Source organism: Tursiops truncatus, chromosome 6 (assembly GCF_011762595.2).
Source record: "Tursiops truncatus isolate mTurTru1 chromosome 6, mTurTru1.mat.Y, whole genome shotgun sequence".
Lineage (NCBI taxonomy): Eukaryota > Metazoa > Chordata > Mammalia > Artiodactyla > Delphinidae > Tursiops > Tursiops truncatus.
The window spans coordinates 72,871,885-72,890,352 of NC_047039.1; the positions used below are offsets into that span (position 1 = coordinate 72,871,885).

Here is an 18,468-nt window from a genome sequence, read left to right on the forward strand (position 1 = left end):
TGTCCGCTGCATTGGCAGGTGGATTCTTAACCACTGCACTACCAGGGAAGCCCTAAAGTGCAATTGTTTTTATTTTATTATTTTTAATTTGAAAAATACTTTAAAATTGTACTGATTGCTAATTTCTGTCCTATCTTTTTTCATGCAGATTCGAAACCAAAATAGGTTCATTTCATATTACTGGCTTACCAGATAATTCAACAAAACCCCGCCTCCTGTCTTCATTGGATGATGCTGCATCACTCTTGCGAATTATATTTGAGATAAATCCATTAGATGAAACTGTTGCTCAAAGGTGTATCATAGAAGCTGAACCTTTAGAAATGCTATATGATGCAGTAAGCATTTTTGTAATTCCTAAGTTTTAATATATTTCAATTTGCCTTGAGTTTGTGCCTCATGTTAATGATGCTTATTTTAACAGAGAACAGTAAATAGTATAGTGGAATTCTTCAGACCTCCAAAAGATGTAAATCTAGCACAGCTGACTTCAGTGACTTTGACAAAACTTGAAGAATTTCGTGATAAGACAGCAGCAGGTAAATGCCAGTATTAATGTTGGTGAATTAAGTACTTATCCTATACTAAACTTTCAGTCATGTTATGCTGATTTTGGTAAAGTATTTTTTGAGTTTATATTTCTAGACTAGATACAGTTTTAGTTGAAGCTAATTTGGTACCTTTATATTTAAATTTAGATATAGTGATAATCATTTCTTACACTTAGAAAGGTCTAACCTATGTACCACATTCAAGTTAATTGCAAAATTTTTTTAGGATTTTTGAAATTCTGTTTATGACAGAAACTGGCCTGTCATTTTCCTTTCTTGTAATGACTTGCAGATTTTAGTATATTGGCCTCAGAAAATAAAAGTTCCATCCTTTCTCCTTTGGAGAATTTGTGTAAGATTGGTTTGTTCAGCCAATTGGTTTGTTGGGTCTCATTTCTTCTTTCAGTGTTTGGCATAATTTGGGTTTGGAGATTTCTTTGGGGGAGATTTTAAATTAGAGATTCCATTTTCAAAATATAGTGGACTATAGAGATGATCTCTGTGGTTTTTAATGCTTTGTAGTTCGTTGAGACTTGCTTTCTGGCTCAATATACGGTAATTTAAAAAATATTCCATATATGTTTGAAAAGCATATCTTTTTAATATCTATACATATCCTTTAAGTCACATTTGTTTATCATGTACTTCAAATCTTTTGTATCCTTACTGGATTTTTTTCCTTCTTGTTTCACCATATTCTAACAGTTATTTAGAGAAATATATGAAGAACACCAAACTTTCCATTTGGATTTGTCTATTTCATGTAGATCTTTGATTTTCTTCCTTATAAAGTTTGGTGCTATATTAGTTACATGCAGAGATATTTTTTCCCCAATGAACCAAATCTTTTATCTGGATGAAGTTGTCAATATTTTTAGTAATGCTTTAATTTTTTAATATTTTTTCCTTTTTTGTTCTGATATTAGTATGGATATTCTAGGTTTCTTTTGGTTATAATTTGCCTGCTGTATTTTTTTTATTCTTTTACTTACTTTTTCCCTCTATCTTTATTTTTAGATGTGTCATGTCAACAACATATAGTGGGATGTTTTTCAAGCTGTGATACTGACAGTCATATTTCTTGACGTTTCTTTCCTGCCTTTGGATAAATTCTAGCATTACTTCCTCCACTCCCACCCTTGTACCATTTGAAACTTAAATATTCTCTTTCTCTTTTTACTGTAGTAATTAAAACACAAATTTTTGTTGAGATAAAATGTAATGAAACATTTTACCTTCTCCCAGTCATTGCAAGGAACACTTTAGAACACTTGAACTCCTTTCACCATCCTCATTACTTACATGCTATTGTTATTTTTTTCTTGTTTTAACTTCATAGAACAATTTTTGTTTGTAGAGTCAATGCATTGGTTTATAATTACCTATATATCAACTACTTTCTTTGCTCTTCATTCCTATTTGAACTTAACACCCTTTATCTGGAATTATTTCCTTTCTTTCGGTAGTTCATTTATACATTGTTTTCTTTATTGAGAGTCTGCTGATGGCAAACTTTTTTGTTTGTTGTATCGTTTGGTTTTGGTCTGAAGGTAATTGTCCTCAGTTTTGAAGGATATTTTTTTACTGGATATGTAATTCAGAGTTGATGATTATATTGTTCTTAGCACACTGAAGTGACCATTCTACTGTCTTTTGGCTCCTGTTACTGATGTTGAAAATTCAGGTGTTAGTGTGTTTGCTGCTTCTTTGTAGATTATCCTTTTTCTTTTACATTTAAGATGTTTTTAACTTTTATATTCTATAGGTTCAGTATGATGTATCCAACTGTGGACCAATCTGAGGATTGGTAGATTTAATTATTTCTAGAAAATCCATCTGGAAAATTTCTAGCCATTAACTCTTCAGATTTTTTTTCTCTTGATTCTCTTCTTCTGGAACTCTGGCTAAATATATTTTAGCTTTTTTTACTCTGTCATTCTTAACTTATATATTTTGTTTTCTTTCCATCTGTTTTTCCTGTGTTGCATGCTGGGTAATTTCCTTTAATTTATCTTCTGATTTTTACTGAATCCCTCTTCAGCTGTCTAATGTGCTTAATAATCTTCCCATTGTGTTTAATTTCAATGATTATATTTTCATTTTAGGAATTCTGCTTTGTTATATTTAAAATCTGATTTTTTATTCTTTATAGTTCTCTTTCCCATGGATATATTCAAACTTGTCTTTTATTTCTTCAAACATTATAAGCACAGTTGACCCTTGAATAATGCGAGAGTTAATCTGTATAATCTGCAGTGGGCCGTCTGTATCTGTAGTTCTTCCACATCCCCGCATTCAACCAACCAGACACCATGTAGTAATGTAAATATTTACTTTTGAAAAATATTCTTGTGTAAGTGGACTCACCTGTGTTGTTCAAGGGTCAACTGTATAGTTATTTTATATTGTCTCACCAGATAATTATCTCTTCAGTTCCATTATGTTAAGACTTTTGTGTTTTTATTTCTCCTCTCTTTTATTTCTGCTGTTTCTTATATTCATGTTAACCTTTGTCTTTTTGTTGAGTTTTGATTGTGAGCTGCTCATTTTTATTGGAAAATTATTTGGGAGAATTCCCTGAAGTCTAGGATAAATGGACTTTCATTCAGGGAAGAATTTCATTTTTTCCTGCCAGGTATCTCGAGCATGTTGGTGGGACCACTATCTAAAGTCATTACTTGAGATATTTTGGAATGACAAAAGTTGTGCTACATATCCACTTGAGGACTGTATTGTGATTATGATTCACAGGGAGACTACCCATTTTTCCCAGTTTTTCTCAGAGACATTCTTCGCATTCTATGCGTAGGTTTTAGGGACAGGGAGGTTTAACTTCTGGATTACTCTTACTTTGAGTATGTACCTTTTAGATCCCAGATTTATGAAAAGAACTCCTGCTAGACTCCTCATTTTTTTTTTTTTTTTTTTTTTTTTTGGGGTACCCGGGCCTCTCACTGCTGTGGCGTCTCCCGTTGCGGAGCACAGGCTCTGGATGCGCAGGCTTAGCGGCCATGGCTCACGGGCCCAGCCGCTCCGCGGCATGTGGGATCTTCCCGGATCGGGGCACGAACCCGTGTCCCCTACATCGGCAGGCGGACTCTCAACCACTGTGCCACCAGGGAAGCCCTAGACTCCTCATTTTTGTCATCTGTTCTTTTTCTTTTTTATTTATTTATTTATATTTATTTTTATTTTTGGCTGTGTTGGGTCTTCGTTTCTGTGTGTGGGCTTTCTCTAGTTGCGGCGAGCAGGGGCCACTCTTCATTGCGGTGCGCAGGCCTCTCACTGTCACGGCCTCTCTTGTTGCAGAGCACAAGCTCCAGACACACAGGCTCAGTAGTTGTGGCTCATGGACCTAATTGCTCCGTGGCATGTGGGATCTTCCCAGACCAGGGCTCGAACCCGTGTCCCCTGCATTGGCAGGCAGATTCTCAACCACTGCGCCACCAGGGAAACCCTGTCATCTGTTCTTTATACTCTGTGAGGCTATGGAAAGGAGTTCCAGAGTTTACCAAGTGCAGAAAATGGTCTCAGGATAAAATTTTTATGGCTCCCATTTAAATCTTTTAGGTTTTCTCTTTCAATCTGATTTTTGGCTTCATAGATCCTTACTTTCTTGCCTCCTCTTAGTGTTTTTAGTAGGTTTCGTTGTTGCTGTTTGTTTGTTTTGCTTTATATCCAACCATTTTTGTTGCTTTTAGTGGAAGAGTAGGTTTGCCTACCTATTTATTCATGTTACCAAGATTTAGAAATCTAGTTAAATGTTTTAGTATAAGTTCAAGACTTCATCTTAGTTGAAATTCACTTTGGTAGATTCATCCATTTTCATAGAAAGTTCTGGTTGCTTTTTCTGGTTTACATACAGTTTTATTGAAGATGATTTAATAATCCAGGATTTTCATTGTCTCAGAGTAATATAAAGATCAAGTATCATTGTTCAGTATAGTAGAAGTAGCTGTATTAAGTTCACGAATTGGGAAGAATTATATAGATTCTAATATTTCATGTAACTTAATTTTTTTAGATGTGTATCTCCCCAGTTTTCCCAAATTGGGTTTATGGGTCAAAAACTTCTTTTTGAAGAAGTATTCCAGTTTTGTACTCAGTTATATTTAATGAGTATACACATTGACTAACAAATATCTTACTTTATATTGAAAATATTTTGCTCAAGTTTATTTTAAAATTAATACTAATTTCACATTATTTTAAGGTTGTGGTACCAATTCATGTGTTTAATGATTCTCTATTTCTTGAGTAATTTGTGAAAACAATTCATTTTAAAGATTTAACTTTTATGCAGGTCTGCTGTATATTATTGAAACACAGAAAGTTCTTGATCTCAAAATTAATTTGAAGGCTTCATATATTATTATCCCACAAGATGGAATTTTTAACCCTACATCAAATCTGCTTCTTTTGGATCTTGGTCATCTAAAGGTATATACTACTAATAATTATTTTATAATATGACACTTATGGTGTTTCTTTGTTTAAGATGTATTTTGGTTTTTAGAGGTTTGATTTGGTATATTAATTTCTAGCTTAATAGCAGAAACTAGGATTTGAGGAATCTTCCCTTTTGGCAAGTAAAGTGAAGTTTCATTTAATTAGATAGTTTCCCTACATTTCTAATAGGAAAATGACCAATTGAATGCTGAAGGTCAGGGGTGAACCTAAGAATTATATTTATAAAATTTGAGAGTAATGCTTGAGGAGTTTATTTCCTTTTCAATTTAAATTTATTACTTGGTCAATTAAAGTGTGTAGAGTGGAAGGGAGTTCTGGAAGTAATCAAATATATATTCATCCTTCTGAAACTTTTTGTGTATATACTTTAGATATTGGCATTTTAATATTTCTATTAAAGAATCCTAAAATTGAGAGATGGTCTTCTTGCATTTTGCTTCTTATTCAATTATGTATGATTTTTCCCCTCAGTTTTGAGTAGAGAATACTTTTTTTTCGGTGTTTCTAGATCTATGCTGTTCAGTATGGTAACCCACTGGCCACATGTATTTGTTTAAGTTGATTAAAATTTTTAAAAATTCAGTTCCTTAGTTACATTAGCCACATTCAAGTGTTTAATAGTCACAGATGGCTAGTGGCTACTGTATTAGAACAGATGGAGAACAATTCCATCATCATAGAAAGTTCTGTTTGACAGCAGTACTCCAGATCATGAAATGTAGAGGAATAACTTTTAACAATTTAAAGACCCAGAAGGGATGGATAATATTGGAATGCTCTTTCTGGCTACCTAACAAATTCGTGCCTTTCCTTAATATTGAATTCTCCTTTATTCTATATGTATATATATATTTTACTCTTCAGTTAGTAATTATGTAACACTGCTGGATTTACATTTATAATAAAATTTTATACAGATAATTATTCATATTTGAACTTAGTTATGGAATTGGTTTATGGGCAGTACGGTATAGTGGAAACAGCCAGTGGAAAGGTATAGTGGTCAGAAGGGTATCTCTCTAGTTTTATGACCTGAAGCAATTTGCTTAACCTTTTGCCTCAAATTTATTACCTTTCAAACAGATAATCAATTTTGACTGTCTACTTCACATGAACTATGTAAAATAAAGGGGAAATGTTAAAATAAAAAATATGTATACACGTGCATGTATGTGTGTGTGTATACATATATATATATATATAAATATGAATTAATAAGATCTTTATATACTACTGTGAAGTGATCTCCAGGATACCTGAGTGAAAACAGTAGTATGCATAGTATACCAAGCAAGGGGAAGTACAACTATAACTTGCTTGGGGTTGCATAAATGGCAGAGCTGGCAGTAAAATTCAGGTACACTGATATTTAATTGTGGACTCTCACGTCTTCTTATAAAGTTATCTAAATATCTGTCTCGTGCCATGGAAACATTTTGTAAGTTATATTTTTCTCTTAATTTTGTTTTTAATAAAAAGGCTTCTTAGCAGATTAAAAAAATTTTTAGATCTATTATTTACCAGGACTGGCTTTGTTCCCCTTTTTTAATATAAATGATTGGAAAATATAACTTAATATGTAAAACTTTACTTTATACCTGGCCTTCTCATTATATATGTCATGGATGAAGACATTTCTAATAGTCTTATAATGTATGTCAGCTTGTGAGTTTATCTCCTCCTGTTAAATTTTTATATTATAGTCTGAAAGATAAAAAACTTTATATTTTCATTTTGAAGTAATTTAAACTATTAAAATTATCTTCAAGGTGACAAGTAAAATTCGTTCAGAATTACCAGATTTAAAACAAGGTGGGGCGAAACTTGAAGAGATAATGCATAGAGCTTATGACTCCTTTGATATTCAGCTTACAAGCATACAGCTGCTTTATAGCAGAGTTGGTAAGTATACAGTGCATTATTTGTTGATTCATTTTGCTGAAGTGATTAATTAGGTTTTTAGACAGTTTCTCTGAAGACTTTCATCCTAAATATGTTAGAACTTTTATATTTTTGAATTAGAAGTGATAGTAGATATTTCCTAGGAGCAATATCTCAAGTAGGTGTGATTTTATCCCTCAAGAGACATTGTCAATGTCTAGAGACATTTTTTGTTGTCACGAGTGGGGAGTTGGGGCACTACTAGCATCTAGTGAGTGGAGGTCAGGGATGCTACTAAACCTCAAACAATATGGGCGAAAGCCACCCCACAACAGACTTGGCCCAAATATCAGTAATGCTGAGATTGAGAAATCCTGATCTATACCAGTAAAGGTTGGAAAGCACTGGCACATATTTAAAGTGATATTTGTATTACACAATGGGATAACCAGAAGAGGCTGCTCAAGGCCAGAGGCAGCTGGCTTAGGGGCTCTGATAGCCCAGGCTGTAAACAGTTACACAAAGACTGCAGAAGGTCGCTATCGTAGGAATACCTTTACCCTATTCACTTTGGTGTACAAATAGGCGTCTCTGATCTGGATCTAGTTTTTTAGTTGAAGTGACCAAAGCCAGAAATTCACTTGTCAGGATCCATTAAAATAGATAGAGAGCCCAGAGTAGTTGAGCCCTCTTTCCACTGTCATATTGCTTCTGAATCTCCAGGTGTTAGTGAACATTGAGATGTGTATATGGTGAAATTTTAATTATCTGAGCTAACTAATAGAAGGAGGAGCAATGAGATCCTAAAGTTACGATTATTAAAAATGTTAGTGTATATAGGACTGGAACATTTGATTTTTTTCTTTAACTGTACTTGCTTTAAGAGTAATGAACTTGGTTTTTATTTTTATCATATTTCAGTTGGTGTAAAAGGAGCCCAGAAGTATAGTGGATGGCAAATGCAAATTGTTTATAGAAAAATCCATAAATTTATTTTCAAGGAATACATTACTATATTTTGGTGTGTTTGATACATTTTGGTAACTGGTTTTCAAAGTCCATGAGCCATACTTAATAGTTAAGATATTGAGATGCTTTGTAAAAAATTGTTTTCAGTATTTCATTATTATTATCTGAAAATTATTGGAATTCCTTGGAGTTGTTTTTGATAAGCATTAACTATTCTTAAATAATTAAATCTTTTGGGGGGCAGGGTTTTTTTGACATTGGGGTTACTTTATGTAATTGTCATAGACTTCCCTGATAAATACTGAAACACATGCTTCTAAATATCTTATTTTTTATCTGTAAATTGAGAAGTGAAGGAAATATTTGATTTATCTCGGTACTGTTGGAATTTTAAAAATTGTAATAAAGTCCATTTTACTACCTGTCTTCAGGAGTCTAAGCTTTCATTTGCTTGGTTTTCCTTGACTGAAGATTTAACTGACTTATGGTATTATTAGGTTCAAATGGAATAATGTACATGAAACTGCTTTGTATTATATGGATCCCATTAATCTTGTTATAAATTTTAAAAGTTATTTCTTTGTAATGTAGACGCGTCTTTTAGAAAATCTGGACAATACAGAAAAACAAAAACATCATTCTTTATCCTACTGCTCACACATAAGCGTTGTTGATATTTCAGTGGATATCCTTTTGGTGTTTTTTTCAATGTGTGTGCCTATGAATGTATGGGATGTATTTTGTGTGGTGTTTGGGAGTGTTTGTGAATGCGTTTTTAACATGATTTACATAGTTTTATATGCTGACCTCCCTTTCATTTACCAGTAATATTTTGGGCACTTAAATTCATGATTTTTACTGGCCATCTAAAGTTCTAAGGCTATGCTGTCAGTTATTTAGCCATTCCTTTACTGAACATTTAGGCTTGTGACACTGCAGTGAATGTTGCCAGAGGGTTGCATGTTGGCAGACCTGGGTGACAATTTCAGCCTTATCACTCACTAGCTTTTTGACCATAAGCAAGCTGTAAATTCCTCTCAGTCTCATTTTTCTAAAATGGGATGTTATACATCATTGTGGGAATTAAATGAAAATTTAAACATTGCCTAGAACAGTGTCAGTTATAAATCTTAAATGTAACTTTTATTAGTTAATACTGAAGAACTGCACTTTTCCCTACCTTTTTCATTATTGCATTAGAGCCATGTTTTTTGAGTAATGTATGGTTGGCATAGTGATTGCCAAGGATGCACAGTAGATTTGATTAAAGCTATGTTGTTGTTAACATTTTAATAAGCATTTTTCCTATTAAAACATAGAGTTTGAAAGGGAAAAGAATTTACCTGCTAAGTATGTGTACCTGGGAATATGGCATTAAGATTATCTAGATGTAGGAAGATTTCCTCATACCATGCACTGTATGACTATGAAGTATTAATGGTAATGTTAGGTTTAGTATGTTTGTCAAATTACACATGTGTTAAACACGTACTGTTTTCTGTAATTAGGTGATAATTGGAAAGAAGCACGAAAACTCAATGTATCCACACAACATATCTTGGTACCTATGCACTTCAATGTGGAACTCTCTAAGGCCATGGTTTTCATGGATATAAGGATGCCCAAGTATGTATTACCTGTTTCATGTGATTGTAGATTTCCTTAGTAGTTATATAGCTAAGAAATGCCATGTTTCATTGATTTTTTTGTAGTAAAATATATATAACAAAATTTACCATTTTTAAGTGTATCATTCAGTGGCATTAAGTACATTCACATTTTTGTCCAACCACTCCACCATATCAGCTTCACAGACTGGAATTCTACCCATTGTTAAACAATAATACCCCACTCTGTCCTCCCCCAAGTCCATGGCAGTCATCATTCTGTGTTATGTCTCTATGAATTTGACTACTCTAGGTACCTCATGTAAGTGGAATCGTACAATATTTCTCCTTTTCTGCCTGGTTTATTTCACATAGCATAAGGTCTTCATGTTGACCCATGTTGTAGTGTATGTCAGAATTTCATTTTTTTTTAAGGCCTAATTCCATTGCATGTATATATCATATATTATCCATTCATGGGTTAATGGACATTTGATTGTTGTAATAATGCTGCTGTGAATATCAGTATACAGATATCTATTGGAGTCCCTGCTTTAAATTTTGGGGGGTATATATCCAGAAGTGGAATTGCTGGATTATTCTATTTTTAATTTTTTGAGGAACTGTCCTGCTGTTTTCCATAGCAGTTGCACCATTTTATATTCCCATCAGCAATTCACAGGGGTTCCAAATTCTCTTACCTTTTCACCAACACTTGTTATTTTCTCCCTTTCAAAAAAATAATAGCCATCCTAACAGGTGTGAAGTAGTATTTAATTATAGTTTTGAATTGCATTTTCTAATGATTAGTGATGTTGAGCATATTTTCATGTTCTTATTGGCAATTTATATATTTCTTTAGAGAAATGTCTGTTCAGGTCCTTTGCCCACCTTTTAATTAGGTTGTTTGTGTTGTTAAGTTGGAGGTTTGGTTTTTTTAAAATATTTTCCTGGATATTAACTTCTTACCAGATAAAATGATTTGCAAATATTTTCTTTCTTCTTGTGGATTGTCTTATTTATCACTCTTGATAGCGTCCTTTGATGCACAAAAGCTATGAATTTTGATTAAGTTTAATTTATCTTTGTTGCCTGTGCTTTTGTTGTCATATCTAAGAAATTATCACCAAATCCAGTGTTTTTCCTGTATATTTTTTTCCAAAGAGTTTTATACTGTTAATGCTTAGGAAACCTTTTTGAGTTAATTTTTGGATGTGTTGTAAGGTAAGGATCCAGCTTTATTCTTTTGCATGTGGATGTGTAGTTTTTTTTCAGCACCATTTGTTAAAAAGACTGGCCTTTCCCTATTGAATAGTCTTGACACCCTTGTTGAAAATCATTTGACCATATATGTGATGGTTTATTTCTGGGCTTTCTGTTCTGTTCCCTTGGTCTCTGTGTCTGTCTTCATGCCAACACTACACTGTTTTGATTCCTGTAGCATTGTAGTAACTTTTGAAATCAGGAAGCATGAGTCATCCAACATTAATCTTTTTCTATATTGATTGGGTGATTTGGGGTCCTTTGAGATTCCTTTTGAACTTTAAGATGGATATTTCTATTTTTAACAACAGGTATCATTGAGATTTTGATATGGATTGCATTGAATCTGCAAATGTTTTCAGTAGTGACATCTTAACATCAGGTCTCCCAATACATGAATACAAGATGTCTTTCCATTTACCTGTGTCTTTTAAAATTTCTTTCAGCATTATTTTGTAGTTTTCAGTGTATGTCTTTTTCTTCCTTGGTTAAGTTTATTCTTTTTGATACTATTATAAATGGAATTGTTTTCTTAATTTATTTGTTGGTTAATAGAAACTCAATTGATTTTTCCAAGTTGATTTTGTATCCTGAAACTTGGATGAATTTGTTTATTAGTTCTAACATTTTTTGTGTGTGTGGAATTGTTACAGTTTTCTACATATACGACCACTTCATGTTAGAACAGAGGCAGTTTTACTTCATCCTTTCCAATTTGGATACCTTTTTTTTTCTCTTTGTTGCCTGATTACTCTGGCTAGAATTTCCAATATTATGTTGAATACAAGTAATTTAAGTGGGCATCCTTTATTTTGATCATAGAGTAAAAGCTTCTAGTCTTTTGCATGGAGTGTGCTATGTGTGGTTTCTTCATATATGACCTTTATTATTTTGAGGTAGTTTCCTTCTATTTCTAGTTTTTGAGTGTTTTTATTATGGAAACGTGTTGCATTTTCCAGATGCTTTTTCTTCATCAGTTGAGATGATCATGTGTTATTTTGTCCCTTCATTTTGTTAATGTGGTGTATTACACTGATTTGTTTTCATATGTTGAACCATTCTTCCGTTCCAGGGTTAAATCCTGGGTGATGGGTGATGGTGTATAATCTTTTTAATATGCTGTTGAATTTTGTTTGCTCGTGTTTTTTTGGAGATTTTTGCATCAGTGTTTGTAAGGGATATTGGTCTGTAGTTTTCTTTTCTTGTATTATCTTTGTCTGGTTTTGGTATCAGAGTAATGCTGTCCTTAAAATGAGTTAGGAAGTATTCCTTTCTTTTTAGTTTCCAGGAAGAGTTTGAGAAAAATTTGTGTTAATTCTTTAAATGTTTGGTGGAACTCACTCATGAAATGTTGTGAGATTGTTGATTACTGATTCACTCTGCATATTAGTTATAGGTCTATCTAGATTTTCTGTTCCTTCAAAATTCAGTGTTGATAGATGTGTGTTTCTAGGAATTTGTCCACTTTATTTAGGTTATCCAATTTGTTGGCATAAAATCCTTCCTTTTTCTGTAGGATTGATAGTGATATCCACACTATCATTTCTGATTTTAGTTGAGTCTTTTCTGTCTTTATCTCCATCTACCTAAAGGTTCTTTAGTTTTGTTCATCTTTTTGAAGAACAAACTCTTTTGTTGATTTTTTTTCAATTATTTTTCAATTCTCTATTTTCTCTCTCTCTGCTCTAATCTGTATTTCCTTACTTCCGCTAACTTTTGGTTTAGTTTGCTCCTTTTTAGTTCTTTAAGGCATGAAGTTAGGTTGCTGATTTGAGATCTTTCTTTTTCAATGTAAGTGTTTATAGCTATAAATTTCCCTCAGCACGGTTTTTGCTGTATGCTATAAATTTTGGTATGTTGTGTTTTCATTTTCAGTTGTCTCAAGATATTTTTTTATTTCCGTGGCGATTTCTTCTTTGACTCATTAACAGTAAATGTGTTAATTTCTACATATTTGTAATTTTACATTTTTCATTCTGCTGTTGATTTCCAGTTTCATTCCATTGTGACTAGAAAGGATGCTTTTTATTCAATCTTTAAAAAATTTTTGACTCTTGCTTTATGACCTAAAATTCGGTCTATCCTGGAGAATATTCTATGTACATGTATGAAAAAATGTGTATTCTGCTGTTGATGGAGGAGTGTTTTGTTTATGTTTGTTGACAGTGTTGTTCTAGTCCTCTATTTCCGTATTGATCTTTTTTCTGGTTGTTCTATCAGTTATTGAAAGTGGGGTATTGAAGTCTCATGTTATTGTAGAGCTATTTCTTCCCTCAACTCTGTCAATATTTCATATATTTTTGAGCTCTGATGTTTGGTGCATATATGTTTCTAATTGTTATATCTTCTTGATGGAGTGACTTTTTATTAAATAATGTCTTTTGTCTCTTGTAACAGGTTTTGACCTACTGTCTGGTTTGACTGATACTATAGCCATTCCTGCTTTCTTTTGGATATTATTTGCATAGAATATCTTTCACTTTCAAACTATTTGTGTCCTTAGATCTAAAGTCAGTCTCTTGCAGACATATAGTTTGATCGTTTTTTTTTTTAAATTCATTCTGTCAATTTATATCTTTGTGAAGTTTAAACCATTATGTTTAAAATAAATACTGATGGGGAACAAATTAATTTTGTCATTTTGTTATTTACTTTCTGTATGTCTTATAGCTTTTTGTCCCTTTTTTCCTCTGTTATGGCCTTCGTTTGTGTTTAGTTGATTTTTTGTTCTGACATGTTTTGTTGCCCTTCTCTTTTCCACATATGCACGTTCTATAGATATTTTCTTTTTAGTTATCATGGAGATTACCTATAACATTGTAAAGTTGACAATTTTTTAAAAATTGACACCAACTTAACTTTAATTGCATACAAAAACTCTACTATTTACTGCTCCACCCCCTCCATTTTATGTCATTGATGTCACAAGTTATATCTTTATTATATATTGTACCCATTAGCACAGATTTATATTTTCTAAATCCTGAAGAAAATAAAAGGTGAAGTTAAAAAATCACAAAAAAAATCACAATACTTGATTTTATATTTATCGTGTGTTTGCTTTTACTGAGATCTTTATATTTTATTGTTAGCTGACTGATACTTTGAGCCCAGTATCCTAAATATAGAAGTCTGTTAAATTAGACTGGACTAGTTAGCTGATTTAGTCCTAGTTTAAGACCGTAGCTAGCCCTTTCACCTTTTCTTTCCACCAGTAATTTTTCTCTCCCTTGCAAGCATTGAAACCTCAGCCACAGATCTATTTTAAAATTTAAAGAACGACACATCTAACAACTACCAAACAATCTAAGTGAAATTGTTACTAGAGAGGCAAGAAGAGAATACTCATATAGCAGTGCTCAAGGTTTTGTGGCTCAAGTATGGATGGAAGGGATAGTAGGAAGTAGTGATAGCCTGGTCTTTTTCCCATATGCTATGTTGCAGACCCGGTTCATACTACTTACTGTTGTCACCATGTGAAAGGAAGAGACCTAAGAGAAACCTACACGCCTTCTTTTTTTTTTTTTTTTTTGCCTTTCAAATTATAGGACTCAATTCTCTAGAAAACATTGTGCAGTTTACTCTCATTCTCTTAGACTTCCTTATTCAAGAATATCAAACTGGGACTCTGAGTGTCTTAAAGCAGAGGAATGCCAGGAATTTGGTTTGAGAAAGAGAAGAGGAAAGAAAACCATTCTATACATTTTGCTGTTGTTTACAATCAAGCATTAGGTATAGGTTAATTTTAGACACGCTTAGGTTCTTTGGCTTCCTTCCCAAATGTCCTCCTGCCTATTTACTATTGTCTGATATTTCTTTTAAAGTTTGTCAGTATGTGAGAAAGGACAAAGATGTATGTAATTTCCTGTTGCAAACATGTTTACGAATAGATTTTTTTTCAGCATTTTATACTTAAATACGCTAGAATCTAGGATGTTACAGGGTACCAGAAAAAAGTGATATTACTCTGAGAGAAGAAATGACTAACTTCCCTTGCTTTAGATTGCTCTAGTCTATGATTAGGGAGAATTTACCTCCAGTAATGTAGGGAATATGCATAGCCTAGCAGGAATTAAAACAGTTGGTTAAAATGTCTATATATAGACAGATAATGGAATGCAAGAGTATGAGAGATTAATCCAGTGTAACAGTCAGCAAACTTTTTCTTTAAAGGGCCAGATATTAAATGTTTTAGGCTTGAAGTTGCATTGTCTGTCACAACTACTCAACTCTGCTATATTAGCATGAAAGCAGCTATAAACAGTACATAGTAACTGGGCATAGCTGTATTCCAGTTAATACTTTATTTACAGAAATAAGCAGCAGGCTGGATTAATCCATGGCCATATTTTGCCAAACTCTGGTTCAGTGCGTTACACCCAGACGCAACGAATAAAGGCAGAAGACACCAGGAAAGCCTTCTCTACTAGTATTCTTATGATACTAAAATGGCTATAAGTTAGGACCAGAAAATTGTGCCGAAAACAATCACAAGCAGAAGCTATAATGATTTAGAAAGATGAAATCTGAGAAGCATTTGATTTCAGTTTTGTAAGTTGTGAGCAATATAAAGTGGATATGACATTATATAAAGTCCTGGAACTCTACAAGTATCAGGCAACTTCCTTTGAAGTTTGAGCTTAAAAAGTTTAAGGCAGATAAAAGGAAATCCTCTGTTATTTGGTAGGTATTATTTTGGCACCTGTCATCCTCAGGTTGTTAAGCTGGCATATTTAAAGAAATTGAAAAGTTTAGGTACATTAATGAGACAGATCTATAATATGTAACTGTTAAATTAGGATGTATGGGATTAGTTACAAATACTTAGGTTACTGGAGGTAAAAGAAAGCTTATAATTTTCTCAAGTAATTCAGGTATATTTTTAGCAGTCATTGTGTGTGATTGAAAAAGTAAGTTAAAATGCAGGGATAAAAATGGTGAACGAAAACTTATTCTCTCTTTGATGTCAGTCTCTTTTAAAATCATTATTACTTTTTAAAGACTTTCTTCATATTGCAGCAGTTTTAGTGTCACAAAAAAGTTGATAGGAAGCTACAGAGATTGCCCATACACCCCCTGCATCCACCCATGCATAGCCTTCCCCTTAACAACATCCCCCACCTAGTGGTACATTTGTTAGAATTGATAAACCGACATTTACACATCATAATTACCCAAAGTCTATAGTTTACCTTATGGTTCACTCTTGGTGTTGTACCTTGAATGGGTTTGGACAAATGCATAATATGTAGCCATAATTGTGGTATCATATAGAGTATTCTTACTGCCCTAGAAATCTTCTATTCATCCCTCCCCTGTCACACTCAAGCCCTAGCAAGCACTGATCTTTTTATTGTGTCCATAGTTTTCCCTTTTTCAGAATGTCATATAGTTGGAATTAGAGAAGAGAAAGCCTTTTCACATTGACATCTTTCACTTAGTAATATGCATTTAAGGTTCCTCCCTGTCATTTCATGACTTGAGAACTCATTTTTTTTTTAGTGCTGAATAATATTCCATTATCTGATGTATCACAGTTTATCCATTACCTACTGCAGGACATCTTGGTTGCTTCCAAGTTTTGGTGATAAAATTGGAATATAAAATTTTTGTGGATAAACTTGATTCATATAAAATTATGAGTAAAGCTGTTATAAACATGCATGTGCAGGTTTTTGTGGGGACATAACTTTAAATTCCTTTGGGTAAATATCAAGGAGCACAGTTGCTGGGTCATATGGTAAGAGTATCTTTAGTTTTCTAAGAAACTTCCAGACTGTCTTCCAAAGGGGCTATACCCTTTTGCATTTCAGTCAGCAGTAATTGTGAGTTCCTGCTGCTCCACATCCTTGCCATTATTTGGTGGTGTCAGTATTCCTGATTTTGGTTATTATAGTAGGTGTGTAGTACTATCTCATTATTCTTATTTTGATTTGTATTTCTCTGATTATACATAATGTGGAACATCTTTGCTTATTTGCTATCTATGTATCTTATTTGATGAGGTGTCTGTTAAGATTTTTGGTCCATTTTTCAACTAGATTGTCTTCTTATTATTCAGCTTTAAGTATTCTTTGAGAGCTCTACCCACCACCAGTACCTACCATCAGGAAACTTGCACAAGCCTCTTAGATAGCCTCATCCACCAGAGGGCAGACAGCAGAAGCAAGAAGAACTACAATCCTGCAGCCTGTGGAACAAAAACCACATTCACAGAAGGACAGACAAAATGAAAAGTCAGAGGGCTATGTACCAGATGAAGGAACGAGATAAAACCCAGAAAAATAACTAAATGAAATGGAAATAGGCAACCTTCCAGAAAAAGAATTCAGAATAATGATAGTGAAGATGATCCAAGACCTCGGAAAAAGAACAGAGGCAAAGGTCGAGAAGATGCAAGAAATGTTTAACAAAGACCTAAAAGAATTAAAGAACACTTAGAAGAATTAAAGAACAAACAAACAGAGACGAACAATACAATAACTGAAATGAAAAATACACTAGAAGGAATCAATAGCAGAATAACTGAGGCAGAAGAACGGATAAGTGACCTGGAAGACAAAATGGTGGAATTCACTGCCGTGGAACAGAATAAAGAAAAAAGAATGAAAAGAAATGAAGACAGCCTACGGCCTAAGAGACCTCTGGGACAACATTAAATGCAACAATTCGCATTATAGGGGTCCCGAAGGAGAAGAAAGAAAGGACCTGAGAAAATATGAGAAGAGATTATAGTCAAAAACTTCCCTAACATGGGAAAGGAAATAACCACCCAAGTCCAGGAAGCGCAGAGAGTCCCAGGCGGGATAAACCCAAGGAGAAAAATGCCGAGACACATAGTAATCAAATTGACAAAAATTAAAGACAAAGAAAAATTATTGAAAGCAGCAAGGGAAAAATGAAAAATAACATACAAGGGAACTCCAATAAGGTTAACAGCTGATTTCTCAGCAGAAACTCTACAAGCCAGAAGGGAGTGGCATGACATATTTAAAGTGATGAAAGGGAAGACCTACAACCAAGATTACTCTACCCGGCAAGGATCTCATTCAGATTCTACGGAGAAATCAAAAGCTTTACAGACAAACAAAAGCTAAGAGAATTCAGCACCACCGAACCAGCTCTACAACAAATGCTAAAGGAACTTCTCTAAGTGGGTAACACAAGAGAAGAAAAGGACTTACAATAACAAACCCATAACAATTAAGAAAATGGTAATAGGAACATACATAACGATAATTACCTTAAACGTGAATGGATTTAATGCTTCAAACAAAAGACACAGGTTTGCTGAAGGGATACAAAAACAAGACCCATATATATGCTGTGTACAAGAGACCCACTTCAGACCTAGGGACACATAAAGACTGAAAGGGGATGGAAAAAGATATTCCATGCAAATGGAAATCAAAAGAAAGCTGGAGTAGCAATACTCTTATCGGATAAGATAGACTTTAAAATAAAGAATGTTACAAGATACAAGGAAGGACACTACATAATGATGAAGGGATCAATCCAAGAAGAAGATATAATAATTATAAATATATATACACACAACACAGGAGCATCTCAATATATGAGGCAACTGCTAATAGCTATAAAAGAGGAAATTGACAGTAGCACAATTATAGTGGGGGACTTTAACACCTCAGTTACACCAATGGACAGATCATCCAAACAGAAAATTAATAAGGAAACACAAGCTTTAAATGACACAGTAGACCAGA

At 33.5% G+C, this 18,468-nt stretch overlaps 1 protein-coding gene across 6 annotated transcripts in view; it reads left to right on the forward strand.

The window, feature by feature from the left end:
- The window catches only part of VPS13A (vacuolar protein sorting 13 homolog A), a 233,519-nt gene that overhangs the window by 65,227 nt on the left and 149,824 nt on the right, over positions 1-18,468 (forward strand). For all 6 annotated transcript variants that reach the window (XR_004527015.2, XR_002176281.3, XR_012332570.1 and 3 more), the window contains 5 exons: positions 149-338; positions 425-539; positions 4,855-4,991; positions 6,791-6,923; positions 9,380-9,497. Coding sequence is in view for 3 of the 6 variants with exons in the window: in XM_073806234.1 (XP_073662335.1) it covers positions 149-338; positions 425-539; positions 4,855-4,991; positions 6,791-6,923; positions 9,380-9,497 (693 nt within the window). In the remaining 3 variants the exon portion in view is untranslated. The remainder of the gene's footprint in view (positions 1-148; positions 339-424; positions 540-4,854; positions 4,992-6,790; positions 6,924-9,379; positions 9,498-18,468) is intronic.